The 25,214-nt window shown below is 41.0% G+C and overlaps 1 protein-coding gene across 1 annotated transcript in view; it reads right to left on the minus strand.

Moving 5' to 3' along the window:
- ctdspla (CTD (carboxy-terminal domain, RNA polymerase II, polypeptide A) small phosphatase-like a) overlaps positions 1-24,479 on the minus strand; it is a 209,730-nt gene extending 185,251 nt beyond the window's left edge. Inside the window, exon 1 of the mRNA XM_068053464.1 lies at positions 23,461-24,479. Within this exon, the coding sequence (XP_067909565.1) occupies positions 23,461-23,530 (70 nt within the window). The 5' untranslated portion in view covers positions 23,531-24,479. The remainder of the gene's footprint in view (positions 1-23,460) is intronic.
- Positions 24,480-25,214: the final 735 nt, after the last annotated feature.

The following is a 25,214-nucleotide window of genomic DNA, read 5'->3' on the forward strand; positions in this document are numbered from 1 at the left end:
CTATGTATAAAACGGTGCTACACAGAAAACTAAACACAGTGGGCATACAAGTTTTCTTTCTGATACATTTATATCTCCAAGACTACATCATCAACACCTCAGACATCCAGAACATTGCCTGCTCACACCCTTACCTCACCCCTTTTTGTTCCTGAAACCTTCAGACACTCATCACCTCAAGAATCAATTCCTCTTACACAGTCTCAATTTAATTAAAAAGAAATCATTTCTTTCTAATGCTGTCTTTACTAAACTCACGCTCACAAACTTGTCCCACACACGAGCTGGATTGTGTTCTCAGCCAGACGTCGGATTCCATGGAGGAGGGAGGAGGAGGGGAGCGGAGATTCGGAGCAGCAGCAGCCCGCCCGCCATGGAACCTGAAGCCCAGATTTCCGAGCCCGATCTTCCCCAGCGGCGGGCAAGCTCCATGGTGGCCACTCCGCCGCGCTGCAACGGGACCCTGGTTTAAATATGCTAGTTATATTTTTGCATTAATTTACATACATACGAATGAGGAGAAGTAGGCCGTTCGGTCCTTCCAGTCTGTTCCACCATTCAATAAGATCATGGCTGATCTGTGTGTCTCGAATTTCACACTCCCATCTACCCCCGATAATCTTTGATTCCCTCACCTAACAAGAATCTATTTACCTCCGCCTTAAAAATAGTCCTCCACCACCTTCTGAGGCAGAGTTCCAAAGTCGCACAACCCTCAAAGAAAAAAATTTCTCCTCATCTCTGTCCTACAAGGTCGACTCCTAATTTTAAAACAGTGCCCACTAGTTCTGGACTTACCCACAAGAGGAAACATCCTTTCCACATCCCCCTTATCAAGATCGTTCAGGATCTTATAAACTTCAATCAAGTCTCCCCTCACTCTTCTAAACTCCAGTGAAAAGAAGCCCAGTCTGTCCAACCTTTCCTCATAAGACAACCCACTCATTCCAGGTATCAATCTATTAAACCTCCTCTGAACTGCCTCCGACGCATTTTAATCCTTCCTTAAATAAGGAGACCAAAGCTGCACACAGAATTCGAGATGTGGTCTCACCAATACTGAAGCATAATATCCTTACATTTATTTTCAATTCCTCTCGTAATAAAGGATAGCATTCCATTAGCCATCTTTATTACTTGCTATACCTACGTACTAGCTTTTTGCGACTCCTGCACTAGAACACCTAGATCCCTCTGCAGCTTGGAATTCTGCAGTCGTTCTCCATTTAAGTAATACTCTGCTTTTTTATTCTTCCTGTCAAAATGAACAACTTCACATTTTCCCACATAATACTCCAGATTTTTGCAAATGTGTCTATATCGGTCTGCAACCTCCTTATGTCCTCTTCACAAAATACTTTCCTACCTATCTTTGTGTTGTCTGCAAATTTAGCTACCATGCCATCACTCCCCTCATCTAATCTAAGTCATTGATATAAATTGTAAAAAGTTGAGGCCTCAGCACAGATGCCTGCAGGACTCCACCCATCACATTCTGTCAATCAGAAAAGGACCTATTTATGCACACTGTTTTCTGCCAGCCAGCCAATCTTCTATCCATGCTAATATGTTACCGCCCGCCCCCCCCCCCCCACACCATGAACCCCTACTTTGTACAATAATCTTTTATGTGGCACATTGTCAAATTCCTTCTGGAAATCCAAGTACAGTACATCAACAGGCTCACCTTTATCCATGGTGCATGTTAGTCCTTCAAAGAACTCCAACAAATTGGTTAAACATGATCTCCCTTTCACAAAGCCATGCTGACTATTCCCAATTTACCTTGAGTTTTTCCAAGTGCCCAGCTTAATGACTATTCTAACACTTTCCCCATGACAGACGTCAAGCTAACTGGCCTATAGTTACCTGTAATTTAAATGTAACCCACAGCAATCTTACCTTCAGTTCCCGATCTTCAGCGCAACGTGCCGGCACCCCCACGCCTTCCCTTTCCTGTCCAGGGAAAGCTTGCACCACCAAGGTGGGGAGTATTTGTATAGAGAAGTGGCAGGGGGGCGGGGGGGGGAAGAAGAAGGAGTCAACTCTGCATTTTGCTGAACTGTTGGCAGGGCTGGCAGCCTTTTAAAAATGGCGCCAGCACCTGCTTCCGCAGCAGGTGACACCGTGAACGGCATCACCAACTCTGCCCCCGCCATGTGATTTTTGTGGGGGCGGGGGGCAGCTGCTGTGAATATGCGAAGTAGCCGCCTGCCGCAAAATCGCAGTGGCATGAATCCCGCGCAGTTCCCACGAATACCGGAAGTTCTATATGATATAAACGCAAGGTGTTGTTGAGTGCTCATGTCACAAGGTCCTCCCATGAGTATTTGCACTTTTTAAAAACAGTTTGCAGAAAGCAATGGTTGCGCTTAATATGAACTGAAGAAAATGTTGAATGTATTGTACTGAAGAATGCAGAACAGCAAGGGCCCCATATAAAAAAGGCCAACAGCAGCAAAATATACAAAGAATATTCTTGTCTTTATATTTCTATTCACTGTTTAGACTTTAATAGGTTTCGTAATCATTACAAAATGGGACGTTGCAATTATTTCTGCAACCACAGAGACAAGAGCAAAATCTTGGAAGTATGTTTTATTTGTGCAATACCTTTTAGAGGAAGGAAAGGACTTGTGTAAATGAAAAAAAGTTAACCAGTTAAAAAAAATACATAAAAGGTGAAGTACATTCTCATAACAAAAGCAAACGACTGCAGATGCTGGAAATCTGAATTCCCTTCGCCTGGACCCCTCCCTCTGGCCTCTTATCGGCATGGAAAACTGACAGAGTGACAATGGCCACCTTAATTTCTCCGCTCCCCTCGCTCATTCTAACCTGTCTCCCGCGGAACTTGCTGCACTCCATTTTCTCAGGTCTAACCCCAACACTGCGATCAAACCTGCTGGCAAGGGTGGAGCTGTTGTTATCTGGTGTACTGAACAGTGCCTTGCGGAGGCAGAGTACCTTCTCTCAGACATTCTTTCTACCTCCCCCTGATCCATGACCCCACCACTGAACATCAAGTCACTATCTCCAGGACTGTCAATGACCTCATCTCCTCTGGAGATCTTCCCTCCACAGCTCACCACCACATAGTCCTGCAACCCCGGACAGCTCGCTTTTGCCTCCTTCCCAAAATCAGGACTGTCCCGGTCGACCCAATGTTTAAGCCTGCTCCTGCCCCACTGAACTTATTTCTTCTTATCTTGACTCTAGCTTTTCTATCCTGGTCCAGTCTCTTCCCACCTACATCCGTGTCTCTTCTGACACCCTACGTCATTTCGACAATTTCGAATTTCCTTGCTCTAACTGCCTCCTCTTCGCTATGGACTTCCAACCTCTCTGCACCTCCATTCCCCACGAGGATGGTTTGAGAGGTCACCCACTTCTTCCTTGAACAGAAGCCCAACCAGACCTGAAATGTTAACTGTTTCTCTCTCCACAGATGCTGCCTAACCTGCTGATTGATAGCAATGGTAAACTCAATAAATATGATTACTATCGGCACAGTGGCGCAGTGGTTAGCACTGCAGCCTCACAGCTCCAGCGACCCGGGTTCGGTTCTGGGTACTGTCTGTGCGGAGTTTGCAAGTTCTCCCTGTGACTGCGTGGGTTTCCGCCGGGTGCTCCGGTTTCCTCCCACGGCCAAAGACTTGCAGGTCGATAGGTAAATTGGCCGTTGTAAATTGCCCCTAGTGTAGGTAGGTGGTAGGAGAACTGAGGGAAGGTGGGGATGTGGTAGGGAACATGGGATTAATGTAGGATTAGTATAAAATGGGTGGTTGATGGTCGGCACAGACTTGGTCGGCTGAAGGGACTGTTTCAGTGCTGTATCTCTCTATGACTCTATGATTCTCGTACCTCTTAAACCAGTCACAAAATCTTAGTGGCAAAGAGATACTTTTATTGCTGTACCGTGCATTTTTTATAGCACCTTTAACATAGTGAAATATCTGAAGGCACTTTACAGCAGCATAATCACATAAAACCCAACACTGAGCCAATAAATAGAACATTACGACAGGTGATCAAATGTTTAGGCAAAGTGGTAGGTTTTTTAAGCAGTACCTTAAGGGGGGGTGGGGGGGGGGGTGGGGAGATGTTGGGGAAAAAAAAGAGAGGGAGGGGTGAGGGGTTTGGTAAGGGAGCTCCAGAGCTTGGGGCTTAGATGGCTGAAGGCACAGCCAATGATGGAATGACGGAACAGGAGATGCACAAGAGAAAAGTTGAGGAAAGCAATGATCTCAGAGGGTTTGTATGGCTGAGTCAGAGATAGAGAGGTTTGAGGCCATGAAGGGATTTAAACACAAGGATGAGAATTTTAAAATGGAGGTCTTGCTGGACCAGGAGCCAATGTAGGTCAGCAAGCACAGGGTTGGTGGGTAAATGGGGCTTGGTACAAGTGGGCAAAATTATACACTTAAACTAGTGTGCAGATCAATGATTCTACCAAGGTGCCATATTGCTGACAGACACAAATAGTTAGAGCAAAACAAAACTACAGATGCAAAGATCCGATTTATTATTTGAAAGCTAGGTTCAGTTTTTCTTCAGTTAAATGATAGAAAAGAAATACAAGCTCGATACTGGGTGTGTTCTAAATTTAGCCATTCTGCTCCCACCCAACATTTTAAGGCACAACGCTGATCCCACCCACCATTTCTCCACACCATTCCCCCCCACCCCCAACAGGACAGTAGAAGCAACAGAGGAGATAGTGGCCCAACTGTTCAATCAATGTGTCACATCCCTGCTAAAGCCTGAAGGTCTGTGAATCTACTCACCTCTGAAGCAATATTGGCTCTTCTCAATTTTCTTCAGTAATTATACATGGAGAATCAGTGGATAGCAGTGATTAGAACACTTTAATCTCACTGCCATCTGCAAACAGTTTAATAAAACGCAAGAGCAAAGTTTGAGCCATTTATAGCAGTCACCCGAGACCGGAGATTAGAATGCTACCTTGCAATCACACCTATGTAATGTTATTCTGATCATTTTAACATGCAAGGTTAAGAGAAGTAAGCTCATTCTATTTCTGCTCCTGTGAGCTTGATGCAGTTGATGTGTTATGTATGACGTCCTCACTGTAGGAATAGCAACTGCGACACAATCACTGCAACTTTATCAGTTGCCATTTCCTGCAATCAACCATGAACCAACATTTTTGGTCTGTATTATATATTCTTAATTGGAAAAAATATTAAGGCTAGATATTACAATCATTTCTGCAACTGGAAGTACAGATTTACAATTCAGTAGTATTAAACCAACAGCAATTAGAACGAAATAACTGGTTGCTAACTAAAATAACTTCGCACTCTGTACTTATATTCAGTAGCTAATAGTGGAAACACTACTGTGATCAATTAAAACTCAGCAGTCTTACAAACTCTATTGCAAAGCATTACTGGTCTTCAACCCCACTTTAATTCAAACTCATTTTGTTCGAACTACAAAAGATTTGTTAACTTCTCTGTCATTTGCAGCTTAAACTCAGGATCAAACACAAAAACGCTGAAATGTGTTACAGTCTTCCAGTTTACAAGTGGGAAACTAACATATTTGTATGCATTGGTTCAGCGACAACAAAATGCGATTGAAACAAGCTGAAGCTCCATTTCCTCGTTTGTTACACTGAAGATGCAAGCGGGGACATATGTGCACATGTGCATACACTTGCTGGATTCTGAGTACTTAAGCAATCAGGTCAAAAACTGATTACAAAACTAAAATGCAATGATGCAGCTCTGTTAATACTGTAATTGTGTTTTCTATGTAAATGCACATTCTTGCGTTCCTTCCAGAGTTACCAATCAAAAATTCTGCTGACAGATTCCGATTTTATTTTAAATGGGGACATGTGATGCCAACTTATAATGATGGCAGAAAGGCAGTTTTGAGGTGAGAGACAAGATTAAGCTAATTGAAGAGGTGCATAAATGCAAGGAATAGCCAAAATCCAGTGGACACAAAGAAAATAGTAAGAGTATCAAAAAACAACCTGCAAAGGATATCAAAGCTAACAGCAAAAGTTTTCATAAATATCTTGAAGAGAACGATAAAAGGGAATGTGGTCCCATTATAGGCAATTCAGGTCAGACTATTATGGACAATAAGGAAGTGGCAGATTTATTAAATGAGTACGTTGTATGCCTTTTCACAATGCAGGAAAGACAAAATATCAGCCACACAAGGAAACCTAAAATTGAGTAAAAACGTGGATTTATTATTTACTTACCTACTTTACTTATAAATAAGCTAGTAAAAGACAGATAATCTCTAGGACCTGACAGATCTCAAGCTATTGAGAGAAAGAATTGCAGATGAATGTCATAATTTTCCAAAGCTCTCTGGATTCACAAATAGTGACTTTGATTGGAAAATTGTAAACAACACTCCATTATTTAAGAAGGGAGAGAGGGAGAACTACAGAACTATCAGTTTAGTATCAGTTGTGGGGAAGTTACTGGCATCCATCATCAGAGGCAGAGGAACTAAGCACTTGAACAAGGATCAGCTAATCGAAGATAGGCTATATGGATTTGTGGAGGGCAGCTCGTTTCTGACTAACCTAGTTAAATTTTGTGAATGGTCACTCGCATGATGTAGCAGAGAGTGTCTACGGATACTGTCTATATCAACTTCTAAAAGGCATTTGATAAGGTTCCACACAAGAGATTAGAAGCAAAAATGGGAGCACACAAAATTGGAGGTATCCTTGCAACATGGATTGGTAATTGATTTGAAAGTAGGAGTGAGAGTAGGGATAAAGGTAATGCACTCCAATTGGTGCTCCCCAAGGATCTGTTCTGGGGCTTCAGCTCTTCATATGTATTAATGACTTGGATGAAGGAATAGAGAGTTGTATATCCAATTTAGCAGATGACAGTAAGAGGCACAGTAAGGTGCGTGGATAGGAGTAAGACAATGGGATAAAAAGACTGCTTGGGAAAAACTTTGGCAGATCTGAGAAAGATAAATTGGAATATTTTCTTAATGGTGAGAAACTAGAAACCGTGGAGGAACAAAGGGATTTAAGGTCCCCATGTACACAAATCACTAAATGTCATCACACTGATACGAAAAGTATTCAAAAAAGCTAATGGAATGTTGGCCTTTTATCATATGGGTGTTGGTATTTGAATGTGAGCAAATTATGCAACAGTTGTACATATTCTTGATCAGACCCCATCTAGAGTATTACTGCATTCATCTTGGGCACTCCACCTCAGGAAAGATATATTGGCCTTAGCGCAGATACACCAGAATTATACTGCGGCTTAAATGGTTAAATTGACACAAGTTTGCATTCAAAACCTCAATTTTTTAACAAAAATAGTTTCCATTTGACTTTCCTTCCAACATATGGTCAGAAGTGGGTATGTTCACTGATGATTGCACAGCGTTCAGTACCATTTGCAACTCCTCAGATACTGAAGCAGACCGTGCCCATATGCAGCAAGACCTGGACAACATTCAAGCTTGGGCTGATAAGTGACAAGTTACATTCGCACCACACAAACACCAGGCAATGACCATCGCCAACAAGAGTGAATCCAACCAACTCCGTTCGACATTCAACAACAATACCATCACTGAATCCCCCACCATCAACATCCTGGAATATGTCCCCAATCTTTCACCATTGTTCGGTCAAAATTCCAAACTCCCTCCCTCACAGCACTGAGAGTGTATCTACACCCACATGGACCGCAGCAGTTCAAGAATGTGGCTAACCACCATCTTTTCAAGGGCAAGTAGGGATGGGCAATAAATGCTGGTCATGCCAGCTACTCTCACATTCCAAGAATAAAAAAAGTAAACGCATTCCTTTGAGTTCAGAAAATTGAGAGGTAATCAAATGGAGAGGTTTAAAATTTAACAGGGTAGATAGAGAGAAATTAGTTCCTCTGGTGGGGGCATCAAGAACAAGGGGCATAATCTTAAAGTTATTGTCAGGCCATCTCGAAGTGAAATTAGGAAGCACTTGCTCACAGAAAGCATAGCGGAAATCTGCAAGTCTCTCCTGCAACAACTGTGGATGCTGGATCAACTGAAATTTGCGGTACTGAAAGCGAGCAATTTACATTGGCTAAGAGTATTAATGGTTATGGAATAAAGGTGGGTAGATGAGGTCGAGATACAGGTCAGCCATGATCTAACTGAATGCTCCAACAGAGTTACAAAGGCTGAATGGCTCCTCCTGTTCCAACGACATAATCAGAATATACAGTTAATGCAGTGCACCTACATTTTAATGCTGTCCTTGGATTCAAGACAATTTGAGATGGTATTCCACCCCTCCCCCACCATTTTCAATTTTTTTCAGATTTCATGCACAAATTCTTGACTTCAAGGCAGAAAAACAGCAGCAACGCTGGCTTCTACAATTACCATTTAAGGTGCATAGTAGCCCAAAGCAAAATGCTCCCCTTCTCCTTCTGATGACTACACAATGAAGATCAAAAACCTCCCACGAGGTGAATTGCTAGAAAGAACTCCCATATTACTGCACTGATCTTTGTACTATTGGCTCTAGTGCCATACGCAGATTCAGATCTACACATCAACCTCACAATAAACAGGGGTGTGGCGGGAAAATGAGAGAGAGGAGAGAGTTGGAGAAATCAGCCAGTTCCCATTTCTGATGGCTAGCCAGTGGGTCATCTGCTGGAACATGCCCTTTGACCACCAATTCACTAGTCTGCACGGAATGTCCTCAAGGCCCGACGGGAAAAGGAAATGGTGAATCCTGTCAGATGGTTCCCCCGAGCAGACTGCCAAAGTCGTTTGGCAAAATGTCTCCACCAGAACTTGCAAACAAGCACCAAGACATAGCTTGGCTGGTGGCAAAAAGGGCCCTCTCCGTCAGATCCTTCCTGCACGCCCAGAATCTCACCGCCTCTGCATGCTGCCCTCAAGGTGGCTGTGGTGGGTAAGAGACTGTTAACCACCTCGTTCTGGAATGTGCCTTTGTAAAGCACGTGTGGGAAGAGATGCAGTGGTTTTTGTCGAGGTTCATCCCAAGCAGCTCTAACACAGGAGTCTGTGCTCCATGGGCTGTTCCCAGGGACGTACACAGAGATAAACATCAACTGCTGCTGGAGGACCATCAATTCGGTGAAAGACACTCTTTGGTGTAAGGTCCCCCTGCCATTGTAAACTGAGGGGCTGGACCCATGGGAAACCCCTCGGGCTGTATGCACCAAATATGGATTTGCTATAAAATATGCATGGTATGTAAAATGGAATGGAAGGGTTGTGAGGTAACTCACTCCTGTATTGAAGAAAACTGATTTCCTTTGCACTTTCTAGAATGTCAACTTGATGTTGCTGTTTTGAAATTTTTTTTTTTTAAATACAGATTTTTATGAATAAAATATATTTTTGGGGGAAAAAATCTGCTGGAACATGCATTAATGTACAGTGGATGAAGATGAGGATCTGGCTAACCTGTGATGCTCAAGTGGTGAATAGCCTGCCACCACTCAGTCTAAACACAAACGAAAAGCATCAACAAGTCCCCCAGTACCTTAGGTGAGGCATTGGAGGAAGGTTGTTGTTTTAGGAATGATAACGCATGAGATCTTGCAAGAAAAAAAGATAAGTACGCCACATCGGACCCTCAGCCCAGAGGCAGCACTGCCAAAGGCTGGTCACCTACTGATGGTTATAACTGGAGAATAGTTTGTGACATGCAGAAAGAAGACTTGCATTTATATTGTTTCTTTTGTGACCTTAGGACATCCCAAAGCACTTCACAGCCAATTAACTACCTCTAAAGTGTAGTCACCGTTGTAGTGTAGGAAACACAGAAGCTAATCTGCACACAGCAAGGTCCCACAAACAGCAATGAGCTAATGACCATATAATCTGTTTTAATAATGTTGGTCGAGGGCTAAATGTTCACCAGCACACCGGGAAGAACAAAGGAATGAAAGAGAAGTATTTTTAAATCTCATTAATAAACAATTGAGTAAATAGAAACAGCTAGCACCTCAGTCCTTAGACTAGAAAGCAAACATTCTCAATATCTTAAAATTTTAGAAACAGGAGAACTAGGTGCATGAAAGTATTGTCTGTTATCCAGGGAATGGTGATTATTTAATTCACTGATTACTAGCTCAGTGCACAGAAAATGCTTTTCCACCTTAGCACAGGTCACTCATTTAAAATAGATCATTAGTTAGAATCTTTTATACAGCATCTTTCCACTGTAGGTTCCAAGTATTTTTAAACTTAATGCTGCGCTAAGTGTCCTTTTAGCTGGACTTAAGTCAAATGTATGCTACCATTGATTGTGTTAATAAGACTGTAATTTCAGCCTGGAACACTGCTTTCCCCTTATTAAAAACAAAATACTGCCACATGAAGTAACCAGACCTCCATTTGCTCATTTTGTTATAACAGCTGCTGGTCCTGCCACTATAGAAAGTTATCTGAGCCAAGGCATCAACAGAATGAAATCATTTATGATTTTTTTTTTTAAAACGTGCCTGCACTTTCAACCAAAGACTTCGTAATCTCAAAAGTTATGAAACTTCAATATTGGACAAGTTTCCTGGGGCCAGCCACTTCTTTCTAAAAAGTAATCTTGCTATTTGCCAAGATCAATTAAAATAAAGAGATAAAGTCTAATAGGTCACATCATTGGGCCATGACAATCTAAAGGAATACAAGATTAACTCCAATGGGTATAGAAATCAATTATACATATAGATAGTAAAGTGCTGTCAACCTATGGGGAGGGGCCAAATGAAGCAACATAACACTGGCCCTTTTGGAGATTCTGCTATAATTGCAACGAATAAGATTTCAACAGGTGCTACATCTTCAGTCTGAGTGAAGACAGCAAACCAACCCCAGTGCACTGATGAGGGCACAAGACCACAACATTTTAATTTTAAAACAACTTAAAAGGAGCACTGCTGGGGTGGTCAGATAAGAACCAACGGGGCTGGAGAGAGAACTGCTGAATACCCACAAAAATAAGGAAGGCCAGACATACCCAGAGATGAATTTATCAGGCTTTCTTGTTCAAATCCAAGTTTAACAAAATACTGGAGAGTTGGAATGAGGGATTTAAATGAACAGGCCAGCTTTAACCATTGCAACGCTGAAAGGTTTATGGGCCTGAGCAGTCAGATCAAGCCAATAGTGCTTAGTAATGCTGCCCTGCAGACTTCAACCAAATCCCTGAATAAACTGGCTAGTGAGGTTTCCACAACCTGGCTACAAAGGCCTGGGGACTTTCCCTCAACTGCTCCTAACAAGGCAGATAGCAACACCAAGGGATGCACTTCATTACCCAATTTGTGAGCATCTGTTTCATGCAGAGTTGGCACATTTTTGCTCTCCTAGCAAACGACTGATTCAAAATGGCGAATATTCTTCGTTCTATGTATGCTGAAGGCTAAAGACTTCAACAGAAGACTCATGAAATGACAGGGAAGAAAAAAAAACTGGAGGGCTGTGATCTGCTGAGAAAAATGAAACTAAATCTGAACAGACAATGGGCAAGAATCGCAATATGCAATACTGAAAACAGTTGTAAAATCTTAAATAGAGTAAGTCACGCCCTTTTTATATCATAATCTGGTGCATTATATCCTGATGATTGGGATTAGCAACCTCCTCCTCCTTTATGTATGTTATAAGCAGGGCCACGAGCTTTCAGATTTCATGGAAAAATTATAAAACAGAATTTGGCTTATTCGGTCATTATAAGCCAATGAATGATTGCATTCCTGCGAACATGATTTTTTTCTCTGAGGGTCATGAGTCTTTGGAATTCTCTTCCTCAAAAGGAGGTGGAAGCAGAGTCTTTGAATATTTTTAAGGCAGAGGTAGATAGATTCCTGATAAGCAAGGGGGTGGAAGGTTATCGGGGGTAGGTGGAAATGTGGAGTAATCAGTTCTGCTATGAATTTACTGAATGGCGGAGCAGGCTCAAAGGGCCGAGTGGCTTACTCCTGCTCCTAATTCGTTTGTTCGTACGTTTGTAGTCAACCTATTTTAACTGTAAAATACTTTAAAAATATACACTCAAGAAATCAAGTGCAATGCTTAAGCCCTCCCCACATCCACTTAGCATCACTGCCCACTTCACTCTCAAACTCCCCCTACCCTCGTCCATCACAAAACCCTAATCCATGCCTTCACTACCTCCAGGCTTGGTTTCTCTAAAACTCCCCTTGCTGGCATCCTTACCGCAACCATCAAGAAGCTGCAAGTCACTGAAAAAACGGCAGGACGTGTTCTCACTCACAGAGTCACACATCCCCATCAAAGCCATTCTTTCCAAGTGTCATTGGCTCCCTGTGCCTGAGCAAGTTTACTTTAAAATCCTCAGCTTTGCTTTAAAATCCCACCCTACTTCAGTGTTCTCTTCACTAACACTTAGCTCCTCCAACACTGGGCTCTCCATTGTCCCACACTCGCTACATGCTCCACCACTAGTGCCCACTTCAGTCATTACATTCCTGCCCTCTCAAACTTCCTGCCAGGTTCGCTCAGCCTTTCCACTTGTTACTGCTTTGAAACTCCCCCACCCTCAAAATCCATCCTTTCACCTATGCTTTTTTGTCTCCCTTAACCCTCTCCATTTCGCTGATGCTTTTTGTCCTCCTAACGTCAAGTACTTTTGAGCTATCTTTCTGAACGAGATACGAGAAATAACAGGAAACGCACCACAGGAATGCAAGTTGTTCTCATGTCCCTTTCTCCCAAAACAAATCATAGAATGTAAAGTTGAACGAATGAAAAAGAATGTGATTTTAATTTTGTCATCCTATTGCCCTGCAGTGCAGGCAAATAAAATGGGACACCACCAGAAGTCAACAGAAGAGAAAATTAGTGTTGCTGATTCACTATCAGCCCGTTTCACACTGTTGCTGTCGACTAATTTCACTCCCTCTATCTTGTTATATAAAACTTGCAAACATGTCCATCAAATTTTGTCATCTGCAGAAACTTATTAACCCCAAACTGACCTCAAGACCTACTCCCCAAAGTGAGTGCCCTTAATTAACAGGCAAGTCCATCAGCTGGATATCACATCAAGTTCCAGAACAGTTGTGTGCAAAGCCACAGGAGATCAGTTACATATTTTAAACAAAAGCTTTTGCACTAGTCTTTCTGGCTCCCCTCCTGTACGCCAGAGTCAAGCAACCACTTTCAAGGTCTCGGAGAATACCTCTTAATCCAGCGATTATTCCTGGTGGATTCAGCTTGGAGACCCCCCTTCGTCCACATAACACAGCCAAATAAACAAACAGGAAATATCAGAAGTGAGACCAATTGTTATCTCTCCCCCTGTATTTCGTGTTGTTGGGAGGCTGGCACACAATGGAGCTCATCTCCAAAATGATTTGCACACTAATATTGATTTCATTAAATTTTGACTAGAAACAAGATGGCAAATTTGAGGTTGTGATTAGAGAGGTCTCTCCAGGTAAGTTAGCTTAGCCACACAGATTTCAGGACAAAAATGTGATTTGAACTGGAGCGGAAAGGTACTCGACTGTACACAAAGGTCTATAACAGAAAACATGTAGGGAGGGCGGAGTACAGCTATTTAAAATATATTCTAAGTCTTCAAGGATTAAAATCTCGATACAAAAAAGGTAGGATATTTGTCTACACCACATAACTCCATCAACTCAACATTTTTCTTCCTGTATTCAAAGATGACCTAACCTTCTAAATTTGCAATTAGCCTTATCAAAAGGTGGGCTATCTGTACAATTACAATAGTAAATCTCAATTCTCTTATTAAAATATTTTGGACTTTGAAATGGTGTCACAGGTAACCTCTGAACAGATATTTTGTATAGAATTCCCCTTCTTTCAGAGACATGTAAATGGGGAGTGCAGTTCACTCACCATCAGCCCTTTTCTTGACCAATGGGTTCAAAGAACAGACACAGGGAAGAGAAGGTATGAACACCAAAAATAAATCAATCTCCTTTCTCATATACAATATTTAAGATCATCAAGGCATTTCCCGGTTAAATAATCAGTCTACAACAAAATGCAGTTTGCTTTGACTTTGCCAAGTAAATTAGTAGCAAAATCAAGGAATCGAAAAAAGCTGCCTCCTGAATATACAACAAAATCCTGCAGTCCTCAACAAGCCTAACATACTGAAAACACCATTGGCTAAGTTGTTAAATGGCCTCAGTTGATTTTTTTTTCTGTCACTCAGTGAACATTCTCTATGCGGCACTGGCACTTGGGGAATGGAGACAGGCGGCGCTAGATCTTCTCTCTGACCAGAGAAACTCTATTAACTATTCCAATACAGCACACTCAGATTTGTTTTTCAAATAAAATTATTCCTTTATTACAGACTGAGCACAGAGGAATACAAGTTTACAATTGCCATTAGGATTACATATGTACAAAGCAGTTATCTCTGTACAATCAACCTTCATGTCTGATGCCTTTGAAGTTTGTTTTTTTGGAGAAAAAAATGTTTACTTAAAATATTTAGGCTGCATTTGTAAAATGAGTTAATATTATTAGCCCTGCAAACTGTTGTCCAGATCTGAAGACTAAAATACTTAAACGTAATTATCTTTTGGCTTCAAGCACCACTCAGTCGCCTTCCCAGTTAGTTGCCCCCAAATAAATATACTACTTATATGTGTTGCATCATAACTCAAAGCTGAAAGACATTGGAGGCAAATACAAAGAAAGCTGGTACCATTTATATTAAATAGATTTTGTGGGAGTCTTTAAAAAATATAAATCCTGCTTCACAGGAGATCAGACAAACAACCCACACTGAGTCAAAGGAGGAGTTGTTGGGACAGGTGAAGACATGGCCACCAATGGTGCAGGATGGACAAGAGGCCAGTGTTGGAGCAACCTAGCGTTCTTAGAGTGTTATAGATCTGGTAGGGCAAAGCCTTGGAGGGATCTGAATACAAGGATGAGAATTTTAAAATTTAGCGGACTTTCAAATTTAACGGACTAGAAATGTAGGTCAGCGAGCACGGGGGTTGATGGACATGAGGGCAGTCCTTCCACCATCAAGAAGCAATGTTTCTCCCCAGTACCTCCACTAATCATGAGTGGCATAGCCAAGGGCACCAACTCAACAAATAAGGGGATCTGTGGCACTGCGTATTGGTACTCCAATAGACTGCACCATTCTTCCACTTTAAAGAAAGTATTATTCTAAGCAGAATGACAAGAAAATGCGCACAAGATATTTCTTCGTTATCTTAGTGATAAAAGATCACATGGAAAAACAAGAAAAGGCCTCAGTTCAGTTCATCGAGCTTGCCACATTGTTAGCACCAATTCCACCCTCACCAATTTGCAAAACACAAAGCCTTTAGCTGAAATTAATCGTAACTTACGTAAGAACATGAGAAATAGGAACAAGAGTAGGCCATTCAGCCCTTTGAGCCCACTCTGCCATTCAATGAGATCATGGCTGATCTTCTATTTCAACACCATTTTCCTGCGCTATCCCCGTAACCCTTTATGTTTTCAATATGTAGAAATCTATTGATCTCAGTCTGGAACAGGCTCAACGACGGAGCTTCCACAGCCCACTAGGACAGAGAATTCCAAAGATTCACCACTCTCTGAGTGAAGAATTTCCTCCTGATCTCAGTCCTAAATGGCCTGCCCCTTATTTTGAGCAGCCTGCCCCCTTATTCTGACTTTGTTCCCAATTGGCAATTCTAAATTTAAAAACACATTTGCAGTTTAAACAGAAAATTTTATCTGCAATTGCAAACCCACATTTCACTCATAGATCTTTCTCCATTAACTCTAGTTGCTCATGAGTTCACATATAGATGCATGGGTGCGGATCAGGGGGAATATCACTGAAGCAAAATGCTTCAGAGTAAATGACAGAGTAAATCAGATACAGATTCTTATATTCTACCAAGGAACCTGACAATATTTGACCATTAAAAAAAAAGACATATTTTAGACAGGATTAGGCCTCTCAGCGCCTCAAGTCTGTTCAGCTATTGAGGAACAGATCAGCCCAAACTCAGCTTACCTGCTTCTGATCCACATCCCTCGATGCCCTTACCTAACAAAAACCACCTAGAGCATGCCACACAATCAAGAGGTTAAGAAAAAGGGAAAAAAAGATGGCTTTCACGACCTCAGGATATCTCTTTACCGCTTTACAGCCAATGAAGTACTTCTGAAGTGTAGTCACTGTCGTAATGATTGTTGGGATGGCAGGACCGAGGTATGAAGAGAGATTGGGTCGATTAGGCTTGTATTCGCTAGAGTTTAAAAGAATGAGAGGGCATCTCATAGAAACCTACAAAATTCTAATAGGACTGGACAGACTAGATGCAGGAAGGATGTTCCCGACGGCGGGGGAGTCCAGGACCAGGAGTCACAGTCTAAGGATAAGGGTTAAGCCATTTAGGACTGAGATGAGGAGGGATTTCTTCACCCAGGGAACGGTGAACCTGTGGAATTCTCTACCACAGAAAGCAGTTGAGGCCAAATCATTAAATTTATTCAAGAAAGAGTTAGATATAAACTCTTAGGGCTAAAGGGACCAAGGGATACAGGCAGAAGGCAGGAACAGGGTACTGAGTTTAGATGATCAGCCATGTTCGTATTGAATGGCGGTGCAGACTCGATGGGCCGAATGGCCTACTGCTGCTCCTATTTTTCTATATTTCTATGTAATGCAGGAAACAAAGCAGCTAATTTGCGCACAGCAAGATCCCACAAACAGCAATGCGATAACAACCGGATAATCTGTTTCTGTGATGTTGATGGAGGGATAAATATTGGCCAGGACACCGGGGATTACTCTCTGCTCTTCTTCGAAATAGTGCCACGAGATCTTTTACTTCCACTTGAGGGCAGATGAGTTTAAGGTCTCATTCGAAAGATGGCCCCTCTGACCAGTATAGCACTACCTCAGTCCCGTACTAGAGCGTCAGCCTTGATTTTTGTGCTGGGATTTGAACCACAATATTCTGTCTCAGAGGTGACAGTGCAACCCACTGAGCCAGAGCTAACACTAAGAGGACATCATTACCTGCTAAATCAAAACAATATCTGAGTTTACATGATGTGCATAGAGGCCCAAAATTCTTACATCCTTTAGACTCATTATATAAACAGGTCATTCTATATTTATCTGCCTTTTGTTTTATTTGGTGGATATTGGAGTGGGCACCAATTAAGCCAAACCACCCATATGCCAGTTAAAATACACTGCAGTAGCAGCAACTACCAATCTGAACTGGTAAGCAATTTTGAAATTTCATGCAATATGACACCATTCGCTTCAGGTATTAAACTTTTTATTGAAAACGGAGTTACTACCAGCCTTTTCTGTGTGCGTATTGAACAAAAGTTATTGTTATTCACTAAGTAATTAAGACTTCAGAAGGTGTCACAGGAAAGGTGTCTCTCACAACTTGCTACCACCTACGTAGTGTCATCTCAGGGTACTTTATTAAGTTGTTCCCTCTAGGAATATTATCACCGCACTTCCCACAAGTGGACCTCACATCCTGCATAAAGCACAGGTTATAGCCCTGCGCTTTTCGACCCCTTTGGGACTCTCACAATCCTAGCCCATTAGTGCCTAATGCACTTCATTTCTCTCCAAACTGCTCCAGAGGACTCAAGCTAATCAAAATGATGAATTTCAATTTATTTACAGAAATTAAACAAGGACACATACAGAATAGAACTAGCTTAAGTTCAATGACAGCAGCAAATAGCCATTCCTTAAAAACTACAGCTATGTATGTAGCACACTCGAGCACTCACTTTCAGTTCCTTGTTACCCAAAACCAACCTGTTTCCCACTCTTTCGTGCTTTAGTCTGTGTCTCCAGCCTAACACATTAGAGGCTTTTAAATTCATGGACTCTGCAGAGAATTCCATGTAGATATAAAATATTGCATTAGAAAAGTTAGTTATAGCCCTCTCCGGATTGAACGATCTGCAGGAGGGAGTTATCAATAAAACTCAAAAATCTTTTGGAGCTGTTAACACATTAATTAATGCAAAATGAGGATTGAAGACAAAAGCCACCTTTCTGAAGGAAGGCACTGACCTTCCCCAGCCTCTGTTTTATGTCTATACAGGCAACATGAAACCTATACATATTTATATATAGAAAGCAAGCTCTGCCTCTATATAGTTTTGTACACTGAAAATACCATGGGGTTTCATTTACAGAGCCTAATTGAAGAATTCGGGTGATAGAGTGTGGATGCTGCATTGAAAACACGTTCTAGGTCTTGGCAAAAAGGACTTCACGCAAGAGTATTAACAATCTGTCATAGATTAACTGCAGTTTATAGGAACATAGAAACCGAATGAGGACATTTAACCCCTCGAGCCTGTTCTGCATTCAATTACATCACAGCGAATCTGTGACCCAATGCCATATCCCTCAATACCTTTGGTTAACAAAAATTCAAACAGATTTATCAGACATACTGGCTCTCTCTGATCAGTTGAAAATTTTCAAGGCGTTCAGTTACCCTATCTTTATTTATAAACACTAGTAATTTCCCGATAACAGATGTTAGGCTAACTGGTCTATAATTCCCTGGTTTTCCTCTGTTATTGTTCTTAAATAGTGGAGTGACGTGCAATTTTTCAATCTAAAAGGAACAGTTTCTGAATCAAGAGAACTTTGGAAGATTAAGGTTAGGACATCTGCAATGTTTTCATGTTATTTCCTTTAAAACCCTGGAATGGAAACCATCTGGTCCTGTGAATTTATCACTCTTTAGTGCCATTATTTTCTTCATTACTGTTATTTTGCTTGCATTAATTTTGATGAATGCCTGCCCCTGATTCAATATTATTTTCCTTGGGATTTCTGGCATGCTGTTCTCTTCCTCTAATGCAAATACTGATGCAAAGCAATTATTCAGCATGTCTACTATTTCCTTATTTTCACTGACAATATCACCGTCATCAGTTTACATGGGGCCCACAATGTTTCTGACCACTCTCTTTCTCCTAAAGTAATTCTAAAAATGTTGATTTTGATACGCCTTGTAAGTATCTTTTCATACTTCCTTTTGTAATTACAATGTTTTTGCCAGGATCTGTGCTAACTTTTGTATGCTTTTAGTTTTATGTTGCCTCTTACCTCTTTAATCGTCTATGGCTGATTTTTTTTTTTAAGCAAACAGTGCTCTTGCCCCTTAGGAATATAAATTGGTTCTGTATAAAAAATAAATTATTTTTTGAACATTTCCTAGTGATCTGTCATTTTATCCATTAACAGATTTTGCCAGTTTACTGTGGACAGTCTGTCTCATCACACTGAAGTCAACCTTACCCAAATCTAGAATCTTAGTAGCTATTTCCCATGCCTCTCTTTCAAACATTACATCATATCATGATTGCTATTAGATAAATATTCATGCACTGTTAGGTTGTTAACTAGATTTGGTTCATTACTAAATCCAGTATGGCTATGGCACTACCCCTTGTTGGCTCTAAAACATACTGTCGTAGAAAACTATCCCAGACACATTCAAGAAATTCACTACCTTTTTGATATGTTAGTCTGCTTATTCCAATCTGTATGAAAGTTAAAATCTCTCATGAAGACCACTCTGCCATTGTTACATTCTTGCCTAATCTTTGCATTCAGTCTACCATTACATAGCTGCTACCAAGGGGCCTATACACAACTCATACTACATTTTTAAGTACTTTTCTAGTTCTTAATGCTACCCATAAAATCTCCACTGCCTGCTTACCTCTCATTATATCCTCTCATCACTGAAGCAAGTTCATCCTGAATCATTAAGACTACTCCTCCCCCTCTACCATTTTCTCTATCCTTCCTGTAGACCTTATAACCTGGTATATTTAATTCCATCAACAGGTTAATGTAATTGTGTATTGATTTTCTGCAATTAAGCCCTGACACGTATGCTAGTACACAAAGAACGAAAACCTGAGCATCATCACAAATGAATAATCCAAGCTCAAGAATTCAGATTGTAAATCTTATGATTCACAATCCTCATCTGAACCCCAAGATTACACTTCCACTTTGGAATGATTCCAATTAATACATTACATTACACATCCTTCAACACAGGAGACAGACATTCACATTGCAAGATTTGACAACTATAATATAATTTACAGCCAAATGATCAGGAAATTTCTCTGGCCAGTATTCCACTTTCTACTGTTTTAACAGCAATATTACTGTGAGAGTGTCACCATGTTGAGCAAAGACGGTTTATAGTGAAGTAACAGCACTGACAGATTAGAGGATTTTTAATGGAAAAGTCCTGGGGAAAATTGATGTACAGAGAGATTTGGGTGTTCAGGTCCATTGTTCCCTGAAGGTGGCAACGCAGGTCAATAGAGTGGTCAATAAGGCATGCGGCATGCTTTCCTTCATCGGACGGGGTATTGAGTACAAGAGTTGGCGGGTCATGTTACAGTTGTATAAGACTTTGGTTCGGCCACATTTGGAATACTGCGTGCAGTTCTGGTCGCCACATTACCAAAAGGATGTAGATGCTTTGGAGAGGGTGCAGAGGAGGTTCACCAGGATGTTGCCTGGTATGGAGGGCGCTAGCTATGAAGAGAAGTTGAGTAGATTAGGATTATTTTCATTAGAAAGACGAAGGTTGAGGGGGGACCTGATTGAGGTGTACAAAATCATGAGAGGTATAGACAGGGTGGATAGCAAGAAGCTTTTTCCCCCCAGAGTGGGGGATTCAATTACTAGGGGTCACGAGTTCAAAGTGAGAGGGGAAAAGTTTAGGGGGGATATGCGTGGAAAGTTCTTTACGCAGAGGGTGGTGGGTGCCTGGAACGCGTTGCCAGCGGAGGTGGTAGACGCGGGCACAATAGCATCTTTTAAGATGTATCTAGACAGATACATGAATGGGCAGGAAGCAAAGAGATACAGACCCTTAGAAAATAGGCAACAGGTTTAGATAGAGGATCTGGATCGGCGCAGGCTTGGAGGGCCGAAGGGCCTGTTCCTGTGCTGTCATTTTCTTTGTTCTAATTTAATTTTAATTAGTCAGACAAAATGTTCTTTTCAAATTGGTTTGGTTGGTTTTAGAACCATCACAAAACATCCATCGTAAAATTGCTCCCAGAAAACTGATTATGCGTATATGTGTCTGTGGTGACTGTTGTCAAATAAAGCACACAGTTGCACTGTATATTTCTGTTAAACTACTGTTTGGTAAAACTCATTACGGAAAGTCTACGGCTGAAAACTCAAGGGAATTTTAATTATGAACAAAAGACAAGTAAACTTTCATATCATGGCTTAAAAAAAATCTAGGCCCAATATTAGCTGGATTCACGCTAGATGGACTTCACATTCTGAAGTAAATAAAAAAAAACAGGACTGGCACAAGTTGAAAGAATGCCAAGGCAGCACAGCCATGTTGTGAAAATGCCAAACGGTACATACCATGCCACCTTTGTAACCCAAGAAACATTTAACCTTTTACAAAAGATATGTTCCTTTTTCAAATGAAGGAAAAAAAACACCAAGCTAAAAGTATGCACAAAGGGAGCCATTGAGAACGTTAACTGAAGCCAAGCAGCATTAACCTCCAGTTTCCTATCACAAGACCTTACTCAGCAGAGAGAAATGGAAAGCACACCATGACATAGGTACTGGCAAGGTGCTGCAAAGGAAAGTCTGTTTTTTTGGAATAAAATTAAGTATAAAAGTAGCAAAATAGTCTAGTAGGTAAAAGAAACAAACTTTCACAAATATATTACATATATGTATATCCAACTACATGATTCTTAAAACTAGTGGGTGGGTCTCGATAAAATCCCTTGTTATTTATCAATTGTGCTGTTTCATTTCAAGCAATGAAAACAAGAAAGACAGCATACACACAAGATATTATCCAATGCTTAGGCACAATTTGGTGAATTCTACCTCCACAGACCTAGCTGACAAGTCACTTTGAGAGTGACAAAGTCACAAAGGTAGTTACGGTCAACCTGATGAGTGCAGATATTAAACGTATCACACTGCTGCTGTGAGACAAACTCCCTTGTTTTTAAACCACATATTAACCATCATTTTAAAAGATACATTTTTGTTACAACGACAGACTGCAAGTGTGGAAATACAAACAGTATTGCTACTGATTCCAGACCACACATTGCCCGAAACTAAAATTCCCTATTTAAAAAAAAACTCTCCTGGGAATACTGAATGTAATGGAAATTCCTGGAATTAATACAGAAGGAAAGTTATCTACAGTAACAAAACACAAAAGACAAATTTTTTACTAGGATCCTTCTCAAAACTATGCAAGAAGGCAGTTCTCTCTCATGCTTTTTGGTACTCTTCAGTTGTCTGTCAGGAAAACATTAATTTTAAAATGCTTGCCAATAAAATCTTTTTTTTAATCTTTCTAAAGCAAAATTTCACAATTAAGCAAGTGAGCATATACTCAAACCTCATCTACACTGTTCCATTCCCTCCAAAAAGGATGCACTAGATCCTAACTTGAAACTAGACATATAAACTTTTTTTAATAAAAAAAACTTGTTCCTAATATGAGCCAAATGAGTTTTTTCTTTAACTAATCCAGAACTGTAACATTTTTTCACCAAATCAGAAGCAAATGCATTTTGTTTGCTACCTTAGATGCAAAACCATTGCATTGAGTCGTTGAAAGCACTATTTCCACAATCTCTATTTTAACTTCTTGAGGCTATTTTCTCTCTTTTTTTCTTAAATTTTTGTGGATGATGACAAACGAAGATTTGGGGGGGGTGGGGGGGGGGTGCGGTGAGGAAGAAAGAACCCACACCAAAACATTGCTGAATGCTCCCAAATACTCCCTTGATTTTACATGTAGTGGGGTGGCTTTATAGTTCGAAAGATAATTAATTCATAATTTCTGACAGTAAATGAAACCAGAGATAATTGTGCACCCCAAGTACAAATTTAAATCAACATTTTCACTTTTTTTTGGGGGGGGGGGGGGGGGGGGGGAAAGAGAGCAAGTGGAAACTGGACCCCACTATCTCGACTCCAATTAATTTATGTATTTTATCTTAACTGTTCCTTCTTACTTTTCCCCAAACAAGAACTGTGTAAACAAAATGATCACGTTCAGCTCAAAGGGAGAGGGCAACCAAAACTGAAATGAGCTCCAGAAACCTTTCTCCATGAAGGTTTTCCTTACAAGTCACATTTTTGGATTTTTTTTTTTGCCTTCCAATGTACGAAAACAAAGATTTTTTTAAAAATCAACATTTTCATTTCTAAAGCAAAACAAAAAATGGGAATATCTAAAGCTTGGACAGACCCAAGACGACAACGTTGGTTTGCACTTTTCAAACTCAACTACCCTGAGCTTTCCTTCCCACGCAAATTTCTCCACCCTTCACAATATCTATCCTTTTATATGTATAATAATTGTTTTTTTTTAAAAAACAAGATGTCCAATCTCTTACCTTTTTCCTGGGACGATGAAATAATCTCATCCTCTTTGCTGACCTGCGTTATAATGGACGTGCTGTCCATCGAACAAACCCTTTCTGCTTTTGGCCGTCGGGCCCTCCGCGATTTCCTTCAGAAAATGCACGAAAACAAACCCCCTTTCCTTTTACCCACCCCAGAAGAAAAAAATATATAAATATATATTCAATTTTTATATATATATATATATATATATATATACACGCCACAGGGAGGAGAGGGGGTCGAAAAATTTAAATACTTTTTTTAAAAAACACAAAAAAATGCAGAAAATATAATTCCCTGCAACTTTTTTCCCTCCCCCAAAAAAATAAGTTTCTTTCAGTCAGTCAACCATTTATATTAATCTTTATGTCAAAAAATTCAAAAAATAACCGCCTTTCGCCCGCGGCCCGGTGAGAGGAAGAAGCCGAGCTGTCCGGTGAGTGCTGAGAGATTTCAAGCCCAATTTAGCCGACACAAAATGCTGAGAAAATAATGTTGCTTGATCAGCCGAAGCCTCGTTACTGGGCTTTTTTTTTATCCTTTTTGTCTCTGGCGTCGTCTGTCCTTCTGGATTGGGGTTTTCTTTATATGTTTCTTGTCAAACGTCGTCGTTTGGTCTCCAATATGGAGGAGCTGGAACTTCTCTCAGATTCAAAAACAAGAAGGAAATGTGCGCCGTCTGTTTCAAGAAACCCTCTTCCACTTTTCCCCCCTCTTTCCTCGCCTTTTTTTTTCCCTCTGTCGACTTGCTTCCTGTCCTCACAAATTCCCAGCCTTTAGGGAGGTTTGTAGGGATTTTTTTTTTACGCCAGCACCGATGATCAACAAGGTCGACAGCACCAAATCCAACACAACACTCCTCCCTCCCCCGCTAAAAAAAAATAATAATACTTCAAGTCAGGAAAGAAATCCGACCTAATGTTGTGCACAAGAGTGCCCCACACACATACACAACCAACTTGCACCCCGCCTCCTCTTAACTCGGCCACTCTAGCTGCCAGAATTAAAGTGTGGCAAAGCCACACATTACAAAGAGAGAGAAACACACCGTGCAAAAGAGGTGGTTTTATTGGCAGGGCCAACATCGTCCTATTCAAATATTCTGGAACTGCAAAATGCCTTTAAATGATACCGATGACTTTTGTAAAAGCAGCTTTAAGCTGTAGACAGGAGTCTGTTTCTCTCTTTATTTCCTAAAGGCTGGTTAACAGAGCACCCAAATAGCACTCTGGGGGCATTTAAAAAGAGGTGTCCCTCTATAATAAATTTGCCCTCTAATAGTATTACCAACCCACCCCCCTTTCCACCTCTCTTTCCACCTCACCTAAAAAAAATGCTGAAATACCAGTCAGAATCACAGTTGGGCTGGTCAAAGCGCAAATAACAAGTTTATGCAGGGGAGTGAGACTAATTGGATAGCTGTTTCAAAGAGCCAGCATAGGCACAATGGACCAAATGGCCTCCTTCCGTGTTGTACCTTTTGATGATTCTACGTCTGCAATTCTGCACCGCCCCCCCCCCCCCCCCCGCCATCTTCAAGAAACAGTCCCAATTTCAGTAATCCTCCACTGTAGGTGACCCAAAATACTACCCCATAAAAAGAAATTGGGCCCTGTCACACGCTCTTCATCCTGCATAAACAGCGGGCTATTGAGCAATATTTAATACATCTCAAACCATGTCTCCAGCCCCATCCTGGCAATACTTGGGGGGGGGGGGGGGGGGACGCGGGGGGAGTTGAAAA

Source organism: Heterodontus francisci, chromosome 2, assembly GCF_036365525.1.
Source record: "Heterodontus francisci isolate sHetFra1 chromosome 2, sHetFra1.hap1, whole genome shotgun sequence".
NCBI lineage: Eukaryota > Metazoa > Chordata > Chondrichthyes > Heterodontiformes > Heterodontidae > Heterodontus > Heterodontus francisci.